Here is a 27,453-nt window from a genome sequence, read left to right as displayed (position 1 = left end):
TATTCAACATAAAGCAAATCCAGATCTTAATAACGGTTCAGCCACTTACTGGTTGTGTAGACTTGGATGGCTCACTCAGAACCTTAGTACCTCATCTGTAAAATATGGATAATTATGCCTCTCTTGCCTGTTCTCTGTAAAGATTAATTGTATGTGAATAATCTGGCATAGAAATATCTTCATAAATACTAATATAATCATATATTTGTGGTGTTAGGTAAGGACGGACCCTGGGTTTTATAACTTCAAGCATGGAAGAGAACAGGTACTCATAGTCTATTAAATTCTATTTTCCCAGTTGAAGCCTACAATGATTACTGACAACATTTGCCATAATGGTTTTTATTTCCCCACCTCATCTTTATCTGGAAACTCCCAAATTATGAGAAAATTAATAACTAATGGGTGGGAAACAGGTTCAGAGGATAAGAATAGTCAACCGCAATCCATTCCCAGATCTAATGCTGCTGAGCGCAGGTGTGGAACACCTTGCAATGCAAACCAGTGGATTATACAAAAGTCATTTTGATTTGACTTTGAAATGAAGCTTGAGATATTTTGGCGACAAACTTCCACTCTAATTAAGTTCCGTCTAGGATAAAAATCAATTCCCATTTCCTGAGCTCACATCAACTGAGAGGAGACTCAAAGACCCACTTGGTTTCAGAGAAGCCACTCTGCTACAGAAAACCCTCAGTGATCCACCAGTTGCACAGAACCAGAATTCATCTATTCATTAAGTGGGAAATGTTCAGGGAATATTGATTCTATGCATTTGGCAGGCACAACCCAGTCCCACTCACATGCATCTGTGTCCTTCCTGGCCACCTATGAGTCTGGGAGCAGCTGTCAGGGACATCCAATTGCTGACCTTGTTGGCATTGTTTCTTGTGTTAGCCTGCTTTTCATTACTATAGCAAATAGTTGATATAATTAATTCAGAAAGAGAAAAAGTTGCCTGGGGATATGAGTGATTGCCTAGCATGCACACAAGTCCTGGGCTCAATCCTCAGGACTGCAAAAACCATAAAATGGGGGTGAGGGAAAAGAGGGAGAGAGTTTTAGAGGTTTCAGTCCATGATAGTTGACCTTGTTGCTTTTGGTGGGGCAGTTCATCCTGACAGAGCTAAACTACTTACATCATTATGTCCAGGAAGTGAAAACAAAACAAAACAAAAAAAAAAAAAAAGGAAGAAGCCAGAGTCCCATTATTTTCCTCAAGGACATGCCCTTGATGACTTAAAATCTTCCCAATACTGCCAAGCTAGGCACCAAGCCTTTAATACTTTGGCTTTGTGGATCTATTTAAAATCCAAACTGTAGCAGTTGTAGAAGGAAGCTCTATCCAGGGGCCCTAGACCCCTTCCTGAGGAATGGTCTTGCTGAGACTTTTGTTACCTAGGGCTGGGGGATGAGATACCTCTGCAGGACTGGTTAACCCCAGTGGAAAGCAGCAGCTTTGTTTAGACCATAGCTAATAAAAGACCCAACTTTTAGAGGCTGTCCCATTTAGAATCAGAAAGGGGAAAAAAATCTGCAGTTCAGAAGGAAAGAATGTTTTGAAGGGCATCTCACTTCATTCTAATTCCAACTTCAAAACCAACATCAAAACCTATCAGTTCCAAGTGCCTGAAGCAGGTGTTTTATGCCTGAGACGTCTGAAATAGGTCAGTTCTGACCCAGTGAAGGAACACCCTTCTGCAGTTACTTCTGAAAAGCAAAAGTTTTTTTGATTTGACTTTCTTTGAAGGTAAGTTTGGGGCATTATGTGAAGCTTTTGATCCAGAGTGGGGTAGGATGAGGAACAGGGATACAACAGTGAGAAGGGAGAAGCTATTCCTGCCTTAAGTATTTTTTAAATTAGTTAATTTATTTATTATAATTAGTTATATATGACAGCAGAATACATTTTGATTCATTATACACAAATGCAGCACATCTTATAATTTCTCTGGTTGTACACCATATGTGCAGTCATACGTGATGCACATATGATGTCTATCTCATTCCACCATCTTTCCGGTCCCCCTGCCCCCTCCCCACCTCTCCCTCCCCTTTGCCCAATCACAAGTGCCTCCATTTTTTCCCATGCCCCCCACCCATTATGTTTCAGCATCCATTTATCATTGAGAACATCCAGCCTTTGGTTTTTTGGGACTGGCCTACTTCACTTAACATAATAAGAAAATATGGCATTTGCAGGTAAATGGAATTTACCTGCAAATGCCATATTTTCTTATCTTTTAATGCTGAGTAATATTCCATTGTGCATGTATACCACAGTTTCTTTATCCATTCATCTATTGAAGGACATCTAGGTTGCTTCCATAATTTAGCTATTGTGAATTGAACTGTTATAAACGTTGATGTGGCTGCATTACTATAGTATGCTGATTTTAAATCCTTTGTGTATAGACAGAGGAGTGGGAAAGTTGGGTCAAATGGTGGATCCATTCCAAATTTTCTAAGGAATCTCCATACTGTTTTCCAGAGTGGTTGTACCAATTTGCAGTCCCACCAGCAATGTATGAGTGTGCCTTTTCCCCCACATCTTTGCCAACACTTATTGTTGTCTATTCTTGATAACTGCCACTCTGACCTGTGTGAGATGGAATCTTAATTTTTATTTGCATTTCTATACATCAGTGATGAATCCTCTAAAAGAGAAATTAGGAAAACTATCCCCATTCACAATGCCCTAAGTATTGAAAAGATATTATGTGCATGTGCCTTATGGCTGGAGGGCAGTGGAACTATTGAGTTGTTCTTTCTCCCTGTACAGTCTCTGCTCCCCACACCCTCTCTTCTCACCATTCTTGTTACACTGCCTCCAGGGAAGTACAGGACAAGATGGGAAGCAAAAGATCTATAGGTCATTCTGCCTTTGTTTTCCAAAATCCTAACCCTCTGAAAGAAGATCAGGCAGAGTTCTGGGGGACGTAGGAGGGAGAAAAGTTCTCCCTTTGGATTAGAAAAGAGATTTTCCCAGTTGTCTACTCAGGGGGAGAAAATACACTGAGAAGCCAGCTCTGCTGGCTTCTGTACAGGACTAGAGGGCCCTGCTCTGAGGAGGGTGCCAAGCATCAGGGACATGACTTCAGAGGACTCCTAAAGACTACACATCCAGGTCCTGAGTGCCCAGCTTGGGTGACAGATGGCAGATTCGGGACCAAAAACTCTCCTATTGTGAGGTTCCCACAGTATTAGAGACTGAATATTTATGTTCATAGGTTGAAGCCCTAATCCCAATGAATGGTATTAGGGGGAAGTCCTTTGGGAAATAATTATACTTAAAATAAGTGTGAGGTGTGAGATCCTCATGGTGGGATAAGCACCTTATAAGAGAGTAAGACGTGAGTACTCTCTCCTTGTACACACACACTGGGAGATCATCTGTGTTAGTCAGCTTTCAATGCTCCGACCAAAAGACCTGGCAAGAACAACTTAGATTAGGAAAAGTTCATTTTAAGTTCACAGTTTCAGGGATTTAGCCTATGGTTGGCTGGATCCATTGCTGTGGGCCCAAGGCAAGGTGGAGCATCTTGTCTGAAGGGCAGGGAAGAAAAAAGCTACTCATCTAATGGTGGCTGGGAAGGGGAGAGAGAGAGAGAGAGAGAGAGAGAGAGAGAGAGAGAGAGAGAGAGAGAGAGAGAGAGAGAGAGAGAGAAGCAAGAGGAAGACAGAGGATGGGAGAAGAGAAGAAGAGGAGGAGGAAGAGAGAGGTGGGGAGGGGAGAAGGAGAAAGGGTCACAGAGAAAATGAATCCAAATCCCCCCTCCCTTCAGCCATAACCCCCACCTGCCTACCTTTACCACCCAGTTAGTTCATTCACACTAGGATGGACTGGTTAGATGATAGCTCTCATATCCTAATAATTTCACCTCTGAGTAGTCCTGCATTAACACAGGAGATTTGGGAGAACACCTCATATCCAAACCATTATATTCTGCCCCAGGACTGCCCAAATTCATGTTCATCTCACAAGGCAAAATACACTAAGTGCATCTCCCTAGATTTAACTTCCCAGCACTGCCCAAAAGTTCAAGATCCAAGTCTCTTTGAAACTCAAGACCAACTCTTAGTTATGAACCCCTGTAAAAATCAAAAGCAAGTTACATATATCCAATATACAGTGGCACAAAATAAACACTTCCATTCCAAAAAGGGCCAAACTGCAAGTTTTTAGAGTCTTCTGGCTCTGCTATATGTTCTCATTTCTCCTAGTACTGGTTAAAAACTTCTGGCAAAATCCGTGTCACTATCTGAATATTGTGTTGCCTGGAAGTTTTCTCAAATGGATTAATTAATCCATCATCTTTAAATTTGTCTTCCACTAAAGTCTCAGGACATGGGTGTTAGACCAGGATGCAAGAAAAGACCACTGACTCCAATTAAAATCAAATTAAAGCAAGTTTATTATTTCCACTGGCTGGGCTGCCTCTCCCTCCCCAAATCCCGGGAACAAGACAGCAGCCCCAGATTTCCTGCAGCCCAGTTTTATAGCCCAGAAAGTTACACAAAGGGGGGTTACAGATAACAGAACTCTGACAAGCATCACACTAACGGTAGTTTACATTTTTTGCTGGCCCCAACATCAGAATTTATGAGGACCATTAGAGCCTCAGAGAGGGTTGTTGTCTGGCCAGGGAAGGCCAATATTTATGAGGTGTCACTAAAGTTTCAGAGAGGGCTGCTATCTGGTCAGAGCACCAGGCATGGGTGAGTTCAAGGCATGAGCAGGCATTCCAGGCAGGTTCAGAATTTTCAGTAATTTATAGTAAAGCCAAAATTATCTTTTCATGGCTTTGTGGCGAGATGGCTCCCAATTTTAAGAAAAGATCAGGTTGGGTCTATCAATGGGCAAAATGTAGAAGTTCTTTGACAAAATATGACATGAATGGCCTCTAGTCCAATCTCCCCCAAATTTTTCATTCCCCTCTGAAATCTTGTGAGCACATTTTTTTTCTGTCTTCATTCCTATCCTCATTCTAGTCTTTTGAGCTTCCACCAGAATTGTCCATGAAGTTCTGCTTATAGCATACTAAGGCTTCTCCAGCCTGAATCCCCAAACTTTTCCAAGCACCTCCACAAACCAGTTCCAAAGACTTATGAACCACACGGTCAGGTGAGTCATAGCAACAACCCCATTTCTCAGTACCAATTTCTGTGTTAGTCAGATTTTTGTCGCCATGTCCAAAATACCTGAAGAGAACAGCATAGAAGAGAAAAAGGTTGACCTCATGGTTTCGGAGGTTCAGTCCATAGTCAGCCAACTCCACTGCTCTAGGCTGCAGATGGGACAGAATATCAAGGAAACAGTAGAGGAAACCTGATTACCTCATGGTGCGAGGGGGGAGAGAGAGAGAGACAGAGAATCAAGGGAGGGACCCGCCTCCCCCAGCCACACCCCACCTGCCTATGGTTATCATCCAGTTAGTCCATTTAAATTAGGATGGACTGATTAGGTTATAGCTCTAGAAGCGTACTCATTTCACCCCTGAATGTTCCTGAATTAACAAAGGAGCTTTTAGGGGACACCTCAATCCAAACCATAACATCATGGGAAATAACCTAACATTCCATAGCAGAAGGAAGTGTGGAAAGGCTGCAATACAGGAAGTGGGCCCACATCTGAACCAAATCTGCTGGCACCAATCTCTTTCTCTCTCTCCCCCACCATGAGGTAATCCGGTTTCTTCTACTGTTTCCCTGATATTCTGTCCCATCTTCGGCCTAGAGCAATGGAGTTGGCTAACCATGGACTGAACCTCCGAAACCATGAGGTGGAACTTTTCTTTCCTCTTCTACATGGTTTTCTTCAGGTATTTCAGTCATAGCATCAAAAAGCTTACTAACACAGAAATTGGTACTGAGAAGTGGGGTTGTTGCTATGACTCACCTGACCATGTGGTTCGTAAGTCTCTGGAACTGGTTTGTGTGAGAAAAGGAAAAGCAGACTTATGAGTGGCATTCAAAAACACTCATGGGAAGATGGCCAGACTGGACCACAAGAACTGGAATTTGAATTTGTGGTTCCCCTAAGTACCAAACTCAGGATCTTAACAAAATCCTAGGCTCTAACACTTCATTTAGGACATCTTTGTATGTTGCATTATTATTTTCTAATTATCAGGATCTTAAGGCAGGTTAAAGATTAACACACATCGTTGGGTTGGCAGTGATAGAATTTTGTACATCAAGGAGGGAAAAATTACATATTGTAGTATGATTTAGGAGAAGGAAATAGTAATTTCTCCTCCTCTTTCTCCTCCTTCTCTTTTCTTCTTTTTCCCCCACCCCCTTCTTCCTCCTCCTTCTCTTCCTTTGGTAGATATGCTATGTTCAATATACAGCCAAACAGAAAAGTTGACACTGAAGGGCCTAAAGGGATTCTTTCTGTACCCCCAGCATGAAATATTGAGCCAGATACTGTGTCATTCTGGAAGTATGGTACCTGTCATTGCACTGTCATGAACAATTTATTGAATTGAAGCAGTGTGGAATAACTGCTTCATCAGCAGAATCTGAAGTTGCTGATGGTTGGCACAAGTAATTCTTCCTTAAAAATGAAATTTTTATGTTCATTTCTATCCTCAAAGTTGCAAGGAAAAGTTGAAAATATGCTATATATCTTGAATTTTAGAGCTGGAAGAAATCTAAAGAGAAGTGCTTTTAATCTTTTCTCATGATGATCCACAGTAAGAAATAGATTTACGTATGAGACACCATATATACATGTTCTAACATCTAATATCTGTCATATTATCACTTATTGTTTACTGTACTTCATATTTTAATGTTTGTTTTGGCCCATTAAATTGTTTTGATCCACTAAAGGATCATGACTTAAAGTTTAAAAAAAATCACTGTTTGAATTACAGATCAAGATGAAATGACTTATCCAGGATCATACAGAAAATAGTTATGGAGAAATTAGTGACAGGGAACAAGGATGGAACTCAGGTTCTCATTTCATTGGCTCTCATGCACCATTTAACTAGTGAATTCATAGATAAACCATTAGGTGTTTCATTTTGGAATACTTAATTGCCGTAGTCTGGGGTGGGGGCGGGCAGTGACGAGCAACTTGTGTAGATTGATACAGCAGGAGTAGGAGCCGTTTATTGTAGGACCGGAGGGATATTTATACATTCCACACAGCTAATCTTAATTAACATAAACTAGATACAGCAGTCAACCAATAAGAAATCTCCACACTTAATGGCTCGCTGGCGCCACCTCACAAACCACTCCCTCTGGCAAAATGCCAGGCGCCATCCTGACTTGTTTACAGACTCTAACACTTAATGTTTGATGAAGCCTAACCAGCTACTCTGCAGGCTTGCCGCCATGGTTCTTATTTAATCAAAGCATGACCAGCAGTGATTGTTCATCCTCCAGCCCTGGCATTAGAAGGTAGAAGAACCCCGGGGACTTCCATAAATCTTCATTCATCCATGACAAAACTAATGTTTGAGAGGAATGATGTTGGAGATACAAAAATGATTGGTCCCAACTTTTCAAGGAGGTCACAGTCCAATAATATATACCATATATCATATATATATTATATATAATATAATGTGAGATACACTGTCACACAGTCACCATTGGCTCTTAAGGGACCACTGAGGAGAGTACGTAAATCAAGTTTTGTGATCCTGGAAGACTTTCTAGAGTGACAGTTCAGTCAAGTTTGAAGAGAGGCTGTTAACTGGCTTGATGAAGTTTGAGTAAAGCCATAAAAACTGAGCAAACCATAAATTTCAAGGCAAGGAGGAAATAGGATGCAGTGGAGAGAGGTGAAGACAAGAGAATGAAGGATAGTGAGGTCATAGAGCCCAAACACAAAACTCTATATACTGACACACACAGCTCCCACATACAAGTACTGTACAATCTTTGGGAGCCAAGGAGGAACTTACTGACCGAGTTTATGTGCTCAACTCTCTGGCGGCCAGAGCAGTGAGGATGTAATGGAGGTGGAGAGCTGGGGAGAGGCCATCTCTCCCTTTCTCAATGTCATACATTCCCCTTTTGTAACAACGTCTTCCAACCTTAGCATAGAAACCCCCAATTGATGAAAAGACCTTATTCCTGGTCTTTCTGTTTTCCCAAGACATCCCTGCATTTCCTGGTACAATCTTGTGGATTTAAACACCCACTTGGATGATCCCTCTAATATCAGGTTTCATAGATCTGTGACTTCCCAGATTCTGAAGACCTCCATTCTACCTTCATCACCAGAAATAAGATCATGCCCTAGGCCAGGCCCAGTAGCACAGGCCTGTAATCTCAGCAGCTCAGGAGGCTGAGGCTGGAAGATTGTGATTTCAAAGCCAGCCTCAGCAACTTAGTAAGGCCCAAAGCAACTTAGCGAGACCCTGTCTTTAAATAACATACACAGAAAGGGCTGAGTATATGGTTCTGTGGTTAAGTGCCTCTAAGTCCAATCCCCACTACCAAAGGGAAAAAAAAAGATCTTGTCTTAGGTCACACCAGCCTGAAACTGTTCTCAGGTGTTATCCTGTGAAACTGCTCATATTTGTTCATTTTACTTTACCTACCTCCCACTTCTATTTATTACTATGTGCTAGAACATGCACTTGGAGAGGAGGATACCAAGTTTTTAATGCACAATGCTTATAATGTTTACTGTGCTCAGGAAGATCCTAGTAATGAGATAGACAAGTAAAGAATTATAATCCACAGTGACATATGCTATTCTACCACTGGTAGCACTAATGGTAGTAATAGTAACAGAAGTCAAAATTACTGTTTGATGCTTTCTATAGCAAGGCATTCTTCCATATGTTTTATGCATATGAACTCAGTCCTCTTAATAGGTAGATATTATTTATCTGGAAGGTGGTAGGGCCAGGATTCGTAGCCAGACAATCTGGCTCCAGAAGCCATGCTTATAACCACCACCCTATACCATCAGTTATAAGGGAAGACACATTTTGCTATGGGAGACCATTAGAGGACATCTCTTGGAGGAGATGATTCTTGCCATGAGTCTTGGAAGGTAACATAGGATTTATCAGCTGAAGCTAATAATAGGTTGAAAGGTGATCCATATTGAAAGAATAAAAAGTTGGAGGTAGAGAACATTATGGGTACAGCAAATGATTTGGCCTGGCTGGATTGTAAAATGTATATGTGGGAATAGCAAGAGAGCTGAGCACCCCAGAGGGCATTTGCTTGGTATCATTATTACAGCATTTGCATTGAGCTTCACACTGGAACTACCTGTTAATTTTATCCTCTGTCAGAATTTAAGCATCTCTCCCTGAACCTAGAGTAGAGCTTTTCATATAGTAACCACTCATTTACTTACACAACTAGTTCTGGGAAGGTATTAGAGCAGATTACAAGGGTTTACCTGGAAAATTTGTGCAGAAAAGCCTCATATTCAATCTCATACTGAGTCATACATGCTGAGTCACATCTGTTGATGGGAACAATGTATATATTTGTAAGTGGCAGAAGCCAGAGGCCACAAAGAGGAAGAGGATAGTTTTAGAAAGGATTGGAATTGCAACCCAGGACAGACAGCAAGCAACCAGGCACAGGGTGAATAAGAGGACTGAAAGGCACTTTCTGATTAGGGAGTAGGAATAGAAAGAACTACAGAAGTGATCCAAAGTGGCATGGGAGTTTATTCCCAGGCAAGGCGTTCTCTTCCAGGTAAGAATTTCTGGGTCTGCAGAGATGGCTTGCACAGGGGACAATAGGCAGAGGCAGCCAGAAAACTCACTGCAAACATTTGCAGTGTACAATGCCTGGATACCAGCACTCAGGCACTCTTGGATTGGTTGGGGATGATCCTACATCTCAGGGGGCTACAAACCTCATGGTTGCTTTAGTTTTGTGAAACATGCAGCAAGAATCACATCCTCTTGGAGTGAGAGCATGGGGTTGAAATGGAGCTTGCTTTGAGCCAAGCAGCAAGTGAGGTTGGATTGTGCCATGAATTTACATCTGGACTGTACTTCCAGGATGATGTTCTGAAAAAATATCAGCATCCAGCTGGACCATTAGCCACCCTGGCCACCTTGGTGACCTCTTTGGAACTTCTTCTGGACAGGATAACTCTATAGCCCGTGAATGTTACCAGTGGGATCCAGATGCAACTATGGTTCTGCACTTTATTAGATCAATCACTTTCTAGACAAGTCTCTCTGATCCTCAGTGTTCTCATCTGTAAAAGGGAAATATCTTCTCCAAAGAGCTGCTATCAGGATTAAGTGTGATTATACTTATAAAATATCTAGATTGGTACATGATACATATTAAACATTTCACAAATTACTGTAATTATTTTTAACTTTAGAAGCCTTTGACTTTTCCTGTGTATGAGTTGTAGCACACAACAAATGACATGTGGAGTGATCGCTGGGTTCATATGTTTTCCTAATATTTTGTGTTTGTTTAAAATAATTTGTTTTTAAACCATCCCTGATTTCATCCGTGTTTTATTTTGTAATAACGTGGGTGAAACCACCTTCTTCTGTCATGTTTGGGAGGCAGCAAGGCCCTGAACAGCTGTTGATGACGTTGTCTCAGCAGAATGGCACAGCATGGCTCACATCAGATGGCAGGGCAAGAACACCCACAAGGAGAAGCAGGAGCCCATTTGCATTATAATTCTGCACATGGCATTTCTCATGATACTCAAGTGAGGCAAATGCAGAAAGGTGACTGCAAGAAAAGCAGAAGCAGAAAAATAACAGGAGGGTGATAAGGACCTGGAGGCTGGGAATAGAAGCCAGCATTGACTTGGATTCTTGGCTCTGTGGCATTTCTGTTCTAAGCCCTTCTTACACTTTTTTTTCTCACTTTGCTCTTAGAATAATGATGTGAGACGCGGCTTATTATTTTTGTTTACTGATGAGGAACGTACATCTCAGTGTCTGGCCAGGGAGGCTTTGCATTCATATCTTTCTGATTCCAGAGCTCATTCTCTAATTGGGAAAAATGACAAAGCTTCAGGAGACTAGGCCTGAAATTGCACCAGACACTGTGTTCAGGAATCAGAACTCACCCTCCTTATGGAGACATCCAGAGGTTAGACAGGGTGATCCTCAGGGTTCTTCCACTCCCGTGAACTGCCCTTATCACTTTGGGAAGCTCTACTCAGTGATTCGGGAAAGCAACAACAACAAAAAAAATGCATGGGGTTAAGTATTTACTAGACACCCAATATTATCTCCTACTATATGTAATTCATATAAAAATTTCCACCCAATTTTCAATTATGAAAAATATTACTTTGATTCAATAATTATGAACATTTAATCATATTTGATTCTTCTGTATCCATGTGTCTGTCTGCCTGCATGTCTATCTATCTAACTGCATTTTTTTGAGTTAAGGAGAAAGGACATCTTGAAACTTCACCCCTAAATATTTCACTCTGCGTCTCCTGAGAGTAAGGCCGTTTCTTACATAACTCTTATACTATTCTTACACACAAGAAAATTGATAACCCGTTTAATATTCTGTTTTGATTCAAATTTCCCCCTCTCCAAAAGGTCTTTCATAGCTTTTGTTTTTGAATAAAGATTCAAACAAGTTTCACCCATTGTATTTGGTTAAGTAAGTTAAACAAGAACAGTCCCTCAATCAGGTTAAACAAGAACAATCTCTCAATCTTTGGCTTGTTTGTTTTGTTTAAACATTGACATTTAGAAAAGGCAAGGCCAAAGTTTGTGAATTAACCTACATTCTAGATTTGTCTGATTTTTCCTCAGGGTGTTAGTTCACTCTTCCCACCCCCCAAATTTTTCCTGTGAATGGAAAGTTGACTCTAAAGGCTGGAGTGAAGTTATATTAAACATATTGGTAGGGATGTTTCTAAAAAGGTAGGAGAAATAATTTTTTTTCTCTTTAATTGCTAATTTGCAGAATAAGGAGTTGTCACATCAATTGCAAGGACAAAATAGTTTTCTTTCTGTGAACTCTCTTATGGACTGTCAATTTTTACTGACTTAATTTTTATAATCAGTTGCAGCCATTTCTTTTGGTTTTCAGGTTACTCCAAAATTGGTCAAATGGAGCTCCTTCAAGCTGGCTGGTTCCTTTGTGTCCTTTTGGCATGTTCCCATCATTCTGTTGGCCACTTCTCAGTTCGGGGGTAGAAGAAAATAACTGGGTTCACTTTGGGCTTTTCCTGTACCAAACTCAGAAACAGCCATTTCTCTAAGGAACCCTGGGTCCTTGTATTGGAGATTAGTGTTTAAAAAATGAGATCAATGCACTCAGTGAGCTCATTACCATTGGCATGTCATTGCCTGTAAGCTCTTTCAGAGGCCAGTGCTAGCAAATATATTTATTTAAATCATGAGTTCAGGGACTGAGGTATAGTTCTGTGGCAGAGTGCTTATCTAGCACACTCTAGACGTTGGGATCAATCCCCAGCACTGCAAAAAGAAACAAAAGCAAAACAACAAACCACAAAAACATGCAAATTTGTATTGAAATTTCTAAATAAAATTTAATATTATGGGATTTTTTTTAAACTTTAAAATTTTGGTATTTGTGTCTCTTTCCTCTTAAATAGAAAATTTCAGGTTCTAATAACATTAACATATTTACTTTTGCCATGGTCTATAATATATCTGAAGTAGATTTAAAATAACAGGAAATTATTGATTTCTTTGCGTTTCCTTTTTGTTCTTAGAATATATTTCATTAAGGATGAATAGTTAAGAGTCTGTGTTCCAAGGCATTTGACAGAATTATGTTCTATGTATATTATGTTGCTTGTGTGATACGCAGGGCAATTCAGTTCAGCCTGATTTTATATGTAGTTTGCCTTTCTAATTAAATTTTATATTTGAAAAAGTAAGACATATTTGAGCCATTATGTAGCTCAAATTCAAAATTATAAAAAATATAGTCAGAAAAATTGACTATATTCATCCATATTGTCTCCACTTTACATTTCTTCCTTCCCACCTCCGGATCCCTCTAAATAACCTATTATTTTTATCTTTTACTTTGATATTTTATTTTATCTCTGTACTCCCCCTTCTTATACAAAAGATAATACATAATATTCATTTTCAGTTCCTTGCTTTTTTCCTCCCCAACAGTTATACAGAATCTACATAATAGTACATATGTACATTCCTTGTTCTTTTTCGTTACTACCTACTTCAGTCTACAATCCTATACTGTTGTTACTATTTAGTCTTGGAAACAAGCAGTTTAGCTTATATCATTTTACTCATGGCCCCTTTTGCCCTCATGCGTACCCTTCTGGTCCTCATAAGTATTTAAGGTGTTGACTCTTGCTAGGGTTTTCCAGATGTGCAGAGGGAGGAAATGTCAGGTACAACTGACTCCTAGAGGATTCATCCAGTCAACTCCACTTGCCCTCGGAGGACAGGAGGGAAAATAGGAACACACTTCTGCTGCTATTCACTCTGGGCTTTTTTGCCTTCAGATGGGACACAGGGCAGGAGTGAAGGAGGAGAGAGGTATGGCTTCAATATAGCCTGGTTTTAACTTTTGGATCTCTTCCCACTTCCCATAAGTGGGAAACATTTCCCTCTTGGGCTAATTTAAGAAAAAGAAAAAGGACTACAGGACTTACTAACTTTCAGAAATAACACCATTGATTTTAATGGAAAGCAAAGAAAGATTTTTATTGCACAAGGAAGCTGAAACTTCCATTTGCAAAAACAAATGTTTCCGTTTTCTCACAATAGCTTAAATATACATAAATGAGTTCTCTGTGCTTTTCCCCTGCTCATCTCCAAAGCTCATAGCATATACATGCCCTGGTTTTCTTTCTTCCATTCAGTACTTCTAGAGGTTTGGTGCTGCCTCTTTTTTTTTTATAATTGGTAAATATAGTTTTATTGTTTTATTACAGGTAAAGAGATTAGCGTTTGATGAGATTCTATAACTTTTCTAAGATCATACTGCTTGTAAACAGAGTATTTGCAAATGATAACAAGCAAGGAAATAAAGACAGCCAAATTCCAGAGTCCATGCTATTAAACACTACATACTATAGTAACCATAGTACCTGTGTCTGTGTTGTTGTTTGGGTGTGTTTGACTCCCAAGGACAGAGGTGTTAGAGGCTTGATTCTCAAGGTGGTAGTGTGGAGGTCATGGACCTCTAAAAGCTGGAGACTGGGCTGGTCATTTAGCTCAGTGGTTGAGTGTTGAGGCCATGGATTCAATCCCTAGCACCACACCACCACCAACCACCAACACACACACACACACACACACACACACACACACACACACACACACAGAGTGTTGGAGACTAGTGGGAGGCCCTCAGGTTATTATGGGCATGTCCTTAGAAAGGACTCTTGCTCCTGCCACTTCAGTGCCATCTGCCTTCACTGGAGATGAGCTAATGCTGGTGCCATGTCCTGAAATTTCCTGATCTGTGAGTTAATACACCTCTTTTCTTTATAAAGTTACATGGCCTTGGGTATTTCATTGTCATAACAGAAAATGGACCAATACAATTTGCAGCTATTTATCTTAGACACTCACTATTATGGGTGGTTATTATTTGAATCTAGAATGTCCCCTGAAAAACTCATGTTTTGAAGGCATGATGCCCAATGCAGCAAGACTGAGAGGTAGGGTTTTAGGCAATGATTAGATCTCTGACTCATTTGCTGGATTAATCCACTGATAACTGAATGGTCTATTGGCTGGTAACTGTAAGCAAATGCACAGGACTATAGGAGATAGTCCCAGGGGACATCCCTTGGGCTGTATCTTCCCTTGGCCCCTCTGTGCTCTCTCTGCTTCCCTGTCTTCTATGTGCTGAGATTTTCTCTGAATGCACTTCCACCATGATATTTCTACCTTGGAGCTGGGTGACCATGAACTGATTCCTCTGAAACTGTGAGCCAAAGTAAATCTTTTCTCCTGAGTTGCTCTTGTCATATATTATTACCACATCAATATAAAGCTAACTAACGTATGGTTTGAATTGTGTCTTCCCAAAATTCAAATGTTGAAGGCTTCAGTACCTCAGAATGGGGTGCCAACTGATGTCTCTAAAAGATGAAGAGATTTGGACACACAGAAGAGACAGCAGTGAAGTATGGCAGCAAAATACGAAGTGAGAACACAAGAAAACCTAAATTACGAACTAGGGAAGAGAGGTGTCAGAAGAAATAAAACACCATGGAATTTTAGCCTCCAGAACTACGACAATATAAATTTCTGCTGTGTAAGTCAGTCAGTCTATGGCATTTTGTTTTGGCAGCCTTTGCAAATAATTCACTCATCATATGTATTGACATAGCAACATGAGCACTGCACAGAGGTATGGACACAAGTTAGGTTGAGAACTTAGTCTTCACACAGCCTGCTTTTCCTGTAAGTAAGCATTTTATCAAACTTATGAACCTGCTGTAGATTAGTGTCAAAAAGAAACAGAAATTTACCAAAAGTAGAAGACAGATTTTTATCCTGGTTTCTGCACTAAGGGAAGAGACTCCAATATAAAATGAACCCTATTTCTGCTAAAAGAAAAGTGGTTCTACCTTTTTTTTTAAATAGATAAACAAATGTTCTTTCTTTTGAAAACCTATTTTTGAAGCTCATTTTGTAAGTTGTGTCTCCCATTTCTACCCTAATCTTTAAAAAAATTATGGACAAACTAACTTGGTTAAATGTAAAGCTATTTTTGTTTGTCTTGCCTTTCTCTAAGTTGATCTCCTTTCCTCTTGAGAGGGTGTGCCAAAAAGAAAACATTCATGAGTGCGTTCATCAGACAACCAGTGAACAATGACTATTGCCTAGATTAAAAATTACATATGTTTCAATACATGCAGAATAAATTAACCAAGTTGTCAACCTATTAGTCCTTGAACAATAACATTTCGTAGAAATCAGAAGAGTCCTGTGTGAAGGTGAAAATCTTTTTAAGCTTTAAAGTCAAGAACAGGGTGTAGTCATGATAATTTCCTGGCCTGAAAGAAAGGGGGAAGGTGTTCTGAAAGAGAATGATAAAAGAAGATGAAGTGGGGCTGGAGCTGCAGCTCAGTGGCTACACACTTGCCTAGCATGTGCAAGGCTCTATGTCCAATCCTTGGCACCACGTTAAAATTAAAATAAAGGCATTCTGTCCATCTATAACTATAAAAATTATAAAAAAAGAAGATGAAGAAGCAAATGAGAGGAAAGGGGAAAAGAGAAATGAGTCACAGTACAGGGAAGAGTAGAAAGGGTTTGTTCTATGTCACACACCTAGGTCTGGTAGGAAGCACTCGCTGCTGGGAGCTGGAAGGCATGTTTTCCAATTCTGTCATCTGCACAGGTGCCATCCAGAGAATCTGAGGAATCTGGTTGTAAGTCAAGCACTTAGGAAAATATAGTACCTCTTTTTTTTTGGGGGGGGGGCAGAGGGTACTGGGAATTGAACTCAAGGGCACTCAACCACTGAGCCACATTCCCCAGCTCTATTTTGTACTTTATTTAGAGACAGGGGTCTCACTGAGTTGCTTAGTGCCTCACTGTTGCTGATGATGGCTTTGAACTTGGGATCCTCCTGTCTCAGCCTCCCTAGCTGCTGGGATTACAGGTGTGCACCACTGTGCCCGGCTAGTACCTCTTTTAAATAGTAGCTAAGAGTGCCTCTTTGAATTGTAGCCAATAGAATAGTGTATACTGTGTACCAGGAGCTTATCCAAGCACTTGCATTAGTTATGTCATTTCATTCTCACCCCAAGACTGGAAATTAATTTTAGTCATTGTCTCAATTTTCCTTATAATGAAACTGAGGCACAGATGATGCTATGGTCTGATGTCTGAGTGTCTCCCCCCAATACATTTTGAAGCCCAGTGTGACGGTAGCGGGAGTCTGGGTATTTCAAGAGATGACCAGGTCATAAAGGTATGACCCTCATTATTTTAGTCAGTTTTTTTTTTTCCTCTGTGGCCATAAGACCTGACAAGAAGAATTTTAGAGAGGAAATGTTTATTTGGTGCTCAGGGTTTCAGAGGTCTCAGTCCATAGATGTCTGACTCCGCCGCTCTGGGCCCAAAGTGTAATGGAAGGAAGCAGCCCAGGACATGATAATCAGGAAGCAGAGACAGGTCCACTCAACAAGGACAAAACAAAAGCCCCCAAAGCACCCCTCCCAGAGACCCACCTCCTCTATGCACACCCAACCTACCTACCTACAGTTACCATCCAGTTAATCTACATAAATATGATGAATGGATTAACATACTGATTAGGTTAAGGCTCCCATAACCCAATGGGTTCACCTCTAAACTTTCTTACATTGTTTTACATTTGAGCTTTTGGAGGATACCTCATATAGAAATCCTAATAGACATGAATAGAATTACTGTTGTTATCAAAGAAGCCTTGGAAAGGTTTTAGTCATTATCTCCATAATGAGATAATGAGGAAATGGCAAGAAGCCAACATCTATGAATCAGGAAATGGGCCCTCACCAGACACTGAATCTGCTGATGCCTTGATCTTGGACTTTCAACCTGCACAACTAGGAGAAATACATGTCTGTTTTTTATAAGCCACTCAATCTATGGCATTTTGTTATAGCAGCCCAAAGAGTTGAAGACATTTGTTAAGTAATTGACTAAGATAGTCACTATTCATTACCACTCAGACTCTATTGTCTTTCTTGTTGGCAGAACCCCAGTAGTATGCCCACCTCTCAACGAAAACCCAAGGAATGTATGATATTGGATGTAAACCCATCTCGGTCTCCTACTCCCCTTCCCATTATGTATTTTCCCAGCATTCCTTGCAGGTGGCCATGTGACCCAATTCTGAACAGTGAGCTGACAGGCTTCTGGAAAAGCTTTTCCTCTCTGATAAGAGGAAAGCATATTTTCTGCGTGTACTCTTATTTTCTTCCTAATTGGGATTATGGTACAAAGATGCCATACTTGGCAGCCACCTTGTAAACATGAGGCAGCAAATCCAAGAAGAATGCCACTATGATGAAGAGGGCAGAATGTAAAGTGGAAAGTCTCCTGGGCTTTGAGGATATTATTGGGTCTACTAAGATAAACGTGAATTCACATCCCTGTATACATCTTGTTAACTGAAATCATCAAATGTAACTGTTGCTGCTAGGAATTTGTCAGGTTTGGCCCAAGTTGCAGCTGCATATTGATCAACTGACATGGAACAGATGTGGATTTTGGAAATAGGAAGCCTTTTTTTTTTTTTAGATTGATAGATTGTTATTAGGTACTAAGAATTCCATCCAGTGCTTCCCACTGTCCAACCTTGATTCCGCATACATAGTTGTTATTCTTAACAAAGCAACAAAGGCAAAATGTAGCGAATAGTAGGAAAATAGAAAATGGTGACATTTTAATTATCTAGACTTTACTTTTCTGTTTTACTATCTAAGACAGGAAGGATAATGATACATATTGCAAGTAAACTTTTGATCATACTACAAAGAATTCTTTGGAAAGACCCACATTCCATGTTATTCCTCATGGTTTTCGCACATTCACTCACTGATCCTTGTGCTTCTACCCTCTCTTCAGTTTGTGAGAAAACCTTTTCACTTCATCCACAACATGCACCCTCTGTTTTACTAATCTTTGCATCTCCCACATCTTAGTACAGGGTCTAATGCATAATAGGATATTGATAAATACTTCTGGTGTGGAATTAAAATTCCATAGTATCCCCCCTATTGAAGTTATCAAAGTCACAGGCTTCAATATTTTTGCATTTGGACGATGACTTCTTAACAGTTATAAAATAGGTATAAAATATTATAAAGAAATGCAAATTGCTGAAAAGAGGGGGTTGGATATGTTACTGGTAGGATGTGGATGGATATTCAACAAATGAGTTGAATTGAGCCAAATGGGCTTTTAAAATATTATGTGTTCCAAGCAAACATAAACTGTGATTAAAGTGATAAGGCATTTAACTATGTTGTTCTTGGGGCAAGAAAAATTTAATGAACTTTTAAAATATGTCTGATTTACAACTGGGAGCAGTTAACACAGGAAGGATTAAATTCCATTACTGAATGCTTCATTTTGTCATAAACTTAGTGATATCTAGGTCAGATCAGGGATCCCGAGCATAGCAAAGTTGCATTCACAGGAAAGACTCAGCTCTCTGGCATCGCTATTAAATGGAATTTCACTTAATTCATACATGCTTCCCTCATGAAAGATGCTCCATGTGGTGTAGACAGTGCTGAACAGAGTGCAGTGATATCTGCAATTTAAGTTGCCCATGCGTGTAGCAGAGAGAAGTGGATGAAAAGAATAGAGGGAAAGAAATGATAACCTGGGGTTAAGTTGCTCTATTTCTTTTTTCATCCTTTTGATTTTACTTTTAGGAAAGAGTTGAGAAATTTAAAGGTAAAGACCTCCTTGTTCTTTTCAAAAATCTTATAACTCATCGTGTTAAAAAGCACTAAAAACACCATTTCCATTCAGTAGGTCTTTGAAAATCACAGAGAAAACAATGTTAAATATATTGCTTCAACAATCGTAACACTTTATTTTGTTTAATCTGACTTTTCCATTTTCTTTAATTGTGTCTATCTATAAACATGTTCTTATATTTTACTGCAATTATTCTAAATGGCCTTTATGTCTAGCATAATGAGAAATTATAATGGATTCTAAAAACTCATTAGCCTTGTATTTATGAGGAATCAAAGTAGTTTCTGAATTCAACAATAACCTAAATGCAAATTTCATGTTTATCATAACATGGTAGTTGTTAACAAAGCAGCCAACTAATAAACAATAGAGCATTAGACATTCCTATAACTTATATTGCCTAGATCTAGTCAAGCAATCATCAATTTTGAATCTTAATTTTGTTGCAATGATTCAAGAATATGTCCTAAAATGTTGTATAAGTATATTGACTCTTAGAGTCCTATATAATTCAAAAGGAAAAATAAAACCCCGAAACCAATTATCTATTTTTTTTCTTTAAGCACTGTAAACACTTATAATAATACATTCAACTTCCATCTTCCCCATTAGGCCGTAATCTCCATGAAGGAAGAGACTGTGTTTGATAAACTATTGAATCCCCAGCAACTGATACAGCATCTGATGCCAATTGAATGAATATAGCTACAAGAAATGAACTAACACGGGGCATTAATTTTTCCTGTGGTCACCCAGTCACCAATCTAGGCCCTCCTGTTGCAGCTCCAAGATGGTGCCTAGTACCATTCACATCCTGTCTCATGGCTTTTTCATGGTTGCTGGAATTCCTACAGTTTCCAGTGGGAATAAGTTTATTGGGGAAAAGAAAGATTTTTTTTCCTGTCAAAGAGGATTGAGAACTCCTATTGGTTGGGAAGAATATGCACTATTTCAAGACTATGTCCTGAAATGTAGGTTTTGCATGTAATTCCTTACTTTACGATTTGCCTTCATTTTATTAGATTAAGAATAGACAGAATCTGTCTGACAAAGCAACATAAAGCAGTGAATGAATTCTCTTCTTATGAAATTCAAGCTGCATTATTTAACTTTATTGCTGTTCCATTTGGCTAATATCCCTTTTATCTTAAGCATGGACTCTAAACTTCATTAACATCAAAAAGATTTTGCTAAGTACTTTAATGGAACATGGCACTGTACAAAGAGGCTTATACAAAACAGATCCCAGTTACTTAGAAAGTTAAAATCACAGACATGAAACAAATATTTTTAGGACTTATATGCTTTATGCAGATGCAAGCTTTTTCCTGTTTTATTCTGGATGATTAGTAACAACTATTGAGCTGCATATTGTGACACATGCCTGTAGTCCCAGCTACATGGGAAGCTGAGTCAGGATCATTTGAGCTCATGAGTTCAAGGTCATCCTAAGCAACAAGAACCATATTAAAAAAAAAAAGAAACACAACTACATACATCATCTTAATTAAGCTCCTTAAAAATGAAGAAGGGGAGGTATTGGCAAGTTGAGTAAATTGCCTGAGGTCACACAGCTGTGACATTTTTCTAGGTTTGTCTCTGGACTATTCCTTAACCTTTCTGACCTATCCTTTCTCATCCACAGATCTATCATTCAATAACAATCAAAACTACTGACTCTGCTCTCAGAGGAGCAGCCACTCTGAGCAAGGCAGAGATTGTGACAGGCATGATGTGATGTCTGTGAAGTTCCTTAAAGAGTGAAATCCTTCAGAAGCTAGACAGTATTGGTTTAAGTGCTGTTAAGAATAGGGCTTCCCTGATGAAGCAGAATATTAATCAGATTCAATTCCATTCTAAAAATAAAATCAGGACAGTCAAGACTCCAGCCTGTTTATAGAAGAACTCTTTATTTAATCCGTAGATAGACCTAAATGAAGGACATTTAGCTTCCTAGCTTCTGCCCTTGTTCTCATCCCCTCTCATCATTGCTCAACTTCCCAATGGGAGACATTGCCTTTGCTTTCTCATTGGCTCTTTGTCTTCAAGCCACTGCCATTTGGCTTCTGCTTCTACCCCCGTCTGCTGGAAGTGTTCTCATAAAGGTCAATGATGATAAGAAACCATCACCATAATAACAGCTAGTGCTTCTTGTGGATTTAATGGGTGACAAACCCTGGGCTCAGTGCTTGACCTTGGAGGGAGAAACCTGGAGAACCACAGGGCCCCCTTGGTTTAGAGGGATCAGTATTTGAAAATCAAGACTGAAAAAAATCAAATATTTGGACAAAAATCTGAAGGAGACATGCTATCCTGTTTGCTCTAGACCTCATAGTGCCCACCTCTTATGATGTGTCCCTTCCTCACCTCCTTTGTTTATGCCACCTGCCTGACCCCTAAAGGAGCATAATTTACTATCTGTGCTTTCCATGGTATTTGGTTCAGGATTTTATAGCTTCCAGGAAAAGAGACCCACTTAGAACTAGTTTAAGATTAAAGGAGGAGAGGGGCTTATGGAACAGCAACTCAAAAGCAGGAACTGTAGCAGACTTGGATGCGTGGAAGCTGAGACTGGAAGAACACCGCACTGGCCTCCCAGTTAGAGTCTCTGCCTCTCACTGCACAGAGGCTCCATTCTCCTTTTTCTACAGACCTGTGTTGTCCTTCCACTTTAGCTACCTCATTGCCCCAACTTGTTCAAAGCTCCTCATCCTGTCCTCACCCTGCCACAGCATCTCCCTTTATATTCCTACTACCAACTACCTTAGTCATCAGTTCTCCCACTGGAAACTCCTGAGACAGGAACTCGATGGGCTAGCATATATTTTCAAGCTTGGTCATATATATGTATATCATAAATTATTTTCAAGCTGCTCTAGGTCATCTGGGACAAGTACACGGATGGATGTCTAAACATCTGTGACCAAATGGACTGGGAATTTTCTTTAGCTGTTAGCTATTCCTTACTTTGTTTCCTTTAGCTATTAAGCTATTCCTTAGCTGTTGTCTACTTTCTGAAACTTTAAACTCTTGGGTTCTGTGCTACTGTATACTTTCCCATTTTGTACAGTTCTGATGGTTCCTTCATGCTTTTTATTCCTTGTTTTCCTTTCAATTCTTGTTTCTTTCTATTCATTCTTCTTATTTGAAATCATAGACTTCTACAGATTTGGATACAGACTCCATGATTTCTTAACCTGGGTTCTTCTTGGACTTCCTCCCACCCAAATCTAGAGATTCTTGGAAGAAATTAAAAGGGTTCATGAACTTGAATGAGAAAAAAAATTACATCTTTATATTTTTACTAAATGCTAACCAAAATGCTCTCCTCCTTTAATCTTGAGTGGGTCTAGTTCCAATAGTTTTACCAGTTCCTTCAATTATGAATATAGGCAATAAACCACAGCAAGAACAATACTTCTGATTTAATTACTAATAGAAGTCATAGGTAGTTTTGTTTTCTAATTGTAAATATTGCAAAATTTTGTTTTTCCCATTACTACTTCAGAATCAGGGTAGCTAGTTATACTAGACCTTTATGCAATAATACTAATATAGCATATCAAAAATGTATTTACTATTTTTCTAATCGATAGATGGGCACAATACCTTTATTTTATTTTTATGTGGTCCTGAGGATTAAATCCATTGCCTCACACATGCCAGGCAAGTGTTCTACCACTGAGCCACAACCTCAGCCCCCCCAAAATGTACTTACTCTTTTGATAACTGTTTTGCAATGTAATTAGTTTCCTTTGCAATCCTTTTTATTTTCTATGCAGTACTGGAAACAAAAATATTTTTGAGAAAGGGTCCATGGACTTCATTAGACTGCTAAAAGTCCCTAGTTTTCCACTGCACACACAAAAATTTAAGGACACTCACTTCAAACAGTTTTGTCAGATAGTCTATCATGACTTGTACGTGGGACAAGTCCTAGCAACTTTTCTAAAGCCTAATGATCTAATCAGTTTTCTGAGCTCTGTCTTCAAGTTTTAGCTGCCTACTCTATCTAAATACTTTACTCATCTGATTAGTATCTAATCTGCTCCATGGTATGATACCTTGTTTTGGTATTGAACTTGTAGCTTAATATCCCTGGTTTTTTTTCAACCCTCAATCACTCTTCTACTTTGTTTACTAACTCCAGAGAACCTCTGTACTTGCCTGATTCCTGGACTGCTAACACACTTCACTGTGCATAGAACTGTTGAGATAAACTGTTTAAATTAGGATGGGAAAAATTATTTATTACCAGAGTAATATTCTTCAACTGCAGATCCTTGGAATGCTTACAAATTAAATGCAAAATTCTCAGGGCACTTTTCTTTGTATTTTTGTTTGTGGTGGCTTTAATAAAACTAGAAACATACCATGGATGCAAGGATATTACACTGCCCTCAATAGCAGGGTTATAGGAACAGGTTAAACCAAAGACAGGAATTGGCAAACTATTTCTGTAAGAGACCAAATAGTAAAGGCTTCAAATTTTGCAGATCATATGGTCTCTGTTGCTCTGCTATAGATAATATGAAAAGGAATGTGTTCTAATAGAATTTGAATTCTATTGGAACAATAGACAAATAGTTGTCCAAATTCAACACGTAGGTTGTAGTTTAAGGCTGCCCTAGATTAAAGCACTGTCAGGACTCTGAAATTTCTGTCACCCACCAGATGGCTGCTTTATTGTACTCTTCTGAAAGACTAGCTTCTTTGCCTTCTCCGGTTCTCATGTTAGAACATGGTTTCTATTAATGGTTTGAATATTAAATGTCCTCCAAAGACTCATGCTTTAAAGGCTTGGTCATCAGCCTGTGGCACTACTGGGACATGGTGAAACTTTTAGGAGATGGGGGTTTAATGGAAGTTAGGTTTGAGGTCACTAAGGACATGCCTTTGAAGGGGATGTTGACCTGGGCTCCTCCTCTCTTTCTCTCTTTGCTTCCTGGATGCTATTTGGTGAGCAGTTTCCTTTGCTATATACTCATGCAATCATGATCTACCTCACCACCGGTCCCAAAACAATGAAGCCAACTGGCCATGGTCCGAAATTTCTGAAACCATTAGCTAAAATAAACATTTCTTCTTTTAAGTTATTTATACCTGATATTTGTCAACAACAAGGGAAAGCTGACTAGCACAGCTTCTGAAAGCTTTGAGCTTCTAGGTCATAAATTCAAGTTCTTACTTTTCCAGTCCCAGATCCAAATCCTTAGGATAGGGATGTGGCCTGACCTTGCTTGATTCAGGCACTTACTCTCAAACCAATCAGCTATGGCCAGAGGGCTGGCTCTTTTTGTATGAAAAGGTGTACGAACACTCTTTGGTGGTGGTGTTGTGTTGAGGTTCTACCTCTATCACTCTAGGATCAGAGCTGAGAAACAGATCCTAGAAAAGTGAAAGGAGCTGGGTTGGTAAGCCAGTTAAGAATCCTTTGTTGTATCCATTCAAATCTACTTTTTGAACTTTTTCTCCTGCAAGCCTCCCCATGACTTTTCTGAAGTGATACCAGCTCTTTCCTGTTTTCCCCATACACTGAATACTACCTTGTATCTTTTATATCTGCAAGCTGACATTGTATTCATCTTTAAAGTCCCTTTTACAAAAGGTCAGGGACACAACATTCTATTAGCACAGTGTGCCTCCTTCTGTTGCTATTTTTGTACCCATCTTTTTGTTTCACAGAAAATAGGTGCTCTGCTGACCCAAGAAATGACTTAACTTTTTCCATTCTGGTACCTCTCATGGAATAGGCTCTGAGTTAAATTTATTGACCTTATATCCTCACAACTAAACAATCCAAAATGAGGAAAATGTTGATTTTTGTAAAGACTTGCATTTACACAGGAAATATGGTATTAATTTTATGAGAATTATATTATATATTATAAACATATATGTCCACATTTAAAGTAGCAAAATTAAAATATATTTGCATAATTAAATACACACACACAAGCTACAGCAAAATTTAAATTTTTTGAACTCTAAGAAGAAATGAAATTCCACCAGGATTGTGTATTCTTTTACTGTACTAATAAAAAAGGAATACCACAGGAATGGCTTACTCAAGATAAGCAATAGGAAAGGTTAGAAATTAATGTTCAAAATTGCTCTAGAAAATACACCAGAATGATTTATACAAGCAATTTACCAAGAGATCTCATCTTCTAATTTCTTTTTTCTAGACCTATTAATTAACTTTGTTCCCAGAACTCTGCTAAAGTCCCCTGCTGAAACAAAGAAAGTAAATACAGTATTGCGGGAAAACGGATTCATTTCCACCAAACTGTGAGAAGCTTGGAGCTTTTGTCAAACAGAAAACACTTGCTAAAGAAGTATTCCTAAACTACTAACAACTACCTAAAAGCTTTCTATTTAATGGCAGCCTCCGGGGAGACTGCGCAGGAATGTGCAGCAGTTTTGAAAAAGGCTCAGATTTGGCTCAACTCTAAATATTAGGTGCACAGAAGCAGAGTTATTGTGTAGAATAGGGGGTGGGGCGGGCGGGGTCCTGATTCCCAATGTTGATAGAAGGATTCTAATTTCGCTTGGAATTTATTTTTTCTACTACAATTACAGTTTTGCTAAGAAAAATAAAATATCGGTTATACTCTCATCTGGGTTTCTAATTTTCAGCGTCTGCAGAAAAAAAAGAAAACCTCTCATTTACCTAAAAGAATTGCCTTTCTACCACCTCCAGAGATGCTGGATAAACAGGCAAGCCCAGCCCCCACCCCCCAACACACACACACACACACACACACACACACACACACACACACACACATCACATCTTGAGAACCTGGCCCGCCCCATCCTGTCAAACTCAGGTCACTGAGACTAATCCTGTGGGTCTCCTTGGCGCGATCATGTTCGTAGGAGATCCTGGGTGGGGATGCTCTAAAACCAGTAAACCACAATACAGAACCTAAGCTCGGACTTTGAACCAAGCCATTTTGCCTAGTTTGCCTTTTCCTTGTATCACTGGGCTCCTTGCCACCCAAATCACTGTTTTCCCGGGCCTGCTGTGCCCACTCCAGCCACCTGCGCGCCTAGGGCATCCAGGCACGGGAGAAGGGGGCCGAAAGCTGCGGTCCACCAGACACACTGGGGAGAGACGGAAACTACAACTCCCATCACGCCCCGCAGCCACTCCCTCCTCCCTCCACCCCTCAGCCTGCGGCCGGGCGGCGCTGGGCTTTCATCTGCGGACCAGCGGGAGGGAGCCAGATCCCGGCGATCTTCCTCGACGGCAGCGCCTTTGCCGACGGTGGAGGCAGCTTAAGCCGGCTTTAGCCTCAGCGTCAGTTCAGCCCGGAGCCCTTTGGCGCACAGGGTCCGTCCCGCGCGCGGCGAGAGGATGGTCATCCGCGTGTTCATCGCTTCTTCCTCGGGCTTCGTGGCGGTGAGTGCGGCTAGGACGGCGGCGGGCTGGGGTCGCGGGGCGCTGGGCGGGGATCCCGTGGTAGGTGTGCTGCGCTCGCCCCGGCGCGTCCCGGCGCGACCGCCTGCGGAGCCGGCACCCGGCAGGTGATCCATCACACTTGGACAACAATGAAAAAGGCGGGGAAGTAAGGTGGGTGGGGGACCCCGGGCTCACCCACAAGCCCACCCTGCGCTGCCTGGAGAAGGAGACGAGGCGGTGGGAAAATGGAGTCCGAGGGGAGCCCCCTGCTCCTGTAGTGCGACTCGGAATTTTTGGGAAGGGGGTGGTTCTAGAGCTTTGTAGGTCCCCCTTCCCTTAGTTTTGTCCTTCCGGATTTGGGACGTTCAGTCTGCGTTTATTTTGTACTGGAGCTTTTCTGGTCTACTTTGGTTTGCTAATCTGACTCCCAAGTGAGACAAGTTTAAATGGGAATTGCTCTTCACCCTCTTACCTGCAACCAAGAACCTTTCTTTACTTTTATATCTGAGCAAAGAGAACGGTAAACCAGGTTTGTCCTGTTGTGCTAGGGTTGTTTGATCACTTTTTGTCCAGGATGCAATAAATATTTTTACGGAAATGTGTGTGTGCGTGTGTTCTTTCCCCTCATAATGTGTGGGAAGGTTCATCTTG

General features: G+C 40.2%; 1 protein-coding gene across 3 annotated transcripts in view; it reads left to right on the top strand.

Annotated features, from left to right (window-relative positions):
* Positions 1–27,453, top strand: part of LOC120889078 (SH3 domain-binding glutamic acid-rich-like protein 2) — a 167,663-nt gene that overhangs the window by 66,374 nt on the left and 73,836 nt on the right. Inside the window, exon 1 of one of the 3 annotated variants that reach the window (XM_078019704.1) lies at positions 26,401–26,802. The exons of the other annotated variants lie outside the window; for them this stretch is intronic. Coding sequence (XP_077875830.1) covers positions 26,758–26,802 — 45 coding nt within the window. The 5' untranslated portion in view covers positions 26,401–26,757. Of the gene's footprint in view, positions 1–26,400; positions 26,803–27,453 lie in introns of those variants that run through there. 3 annotated transcript variants of the gene reach the window in all.

The sequence above is a fragment of the Ictidomys tridecemlineatus genome, chromosome 8 (genome assembly GCF_052094955.1).
Source record: "Ictidomys tridecemlineatus isolate mIctTri1 chromosome 8, mIctTri1.hap1, whole genome shotgun sequence".
NCBI classification, from domain to species: Eukaryota; Metazoa; Chordata; class Mammalia; order Rodentia; family Sciuridae; genus Ictidomys; species Ictidomys tridecemlineatus.
Note: the sequence above shows the minus strand (reverse complement) of the source record. Positions and strands in the feature narration are given on the sequence as shown.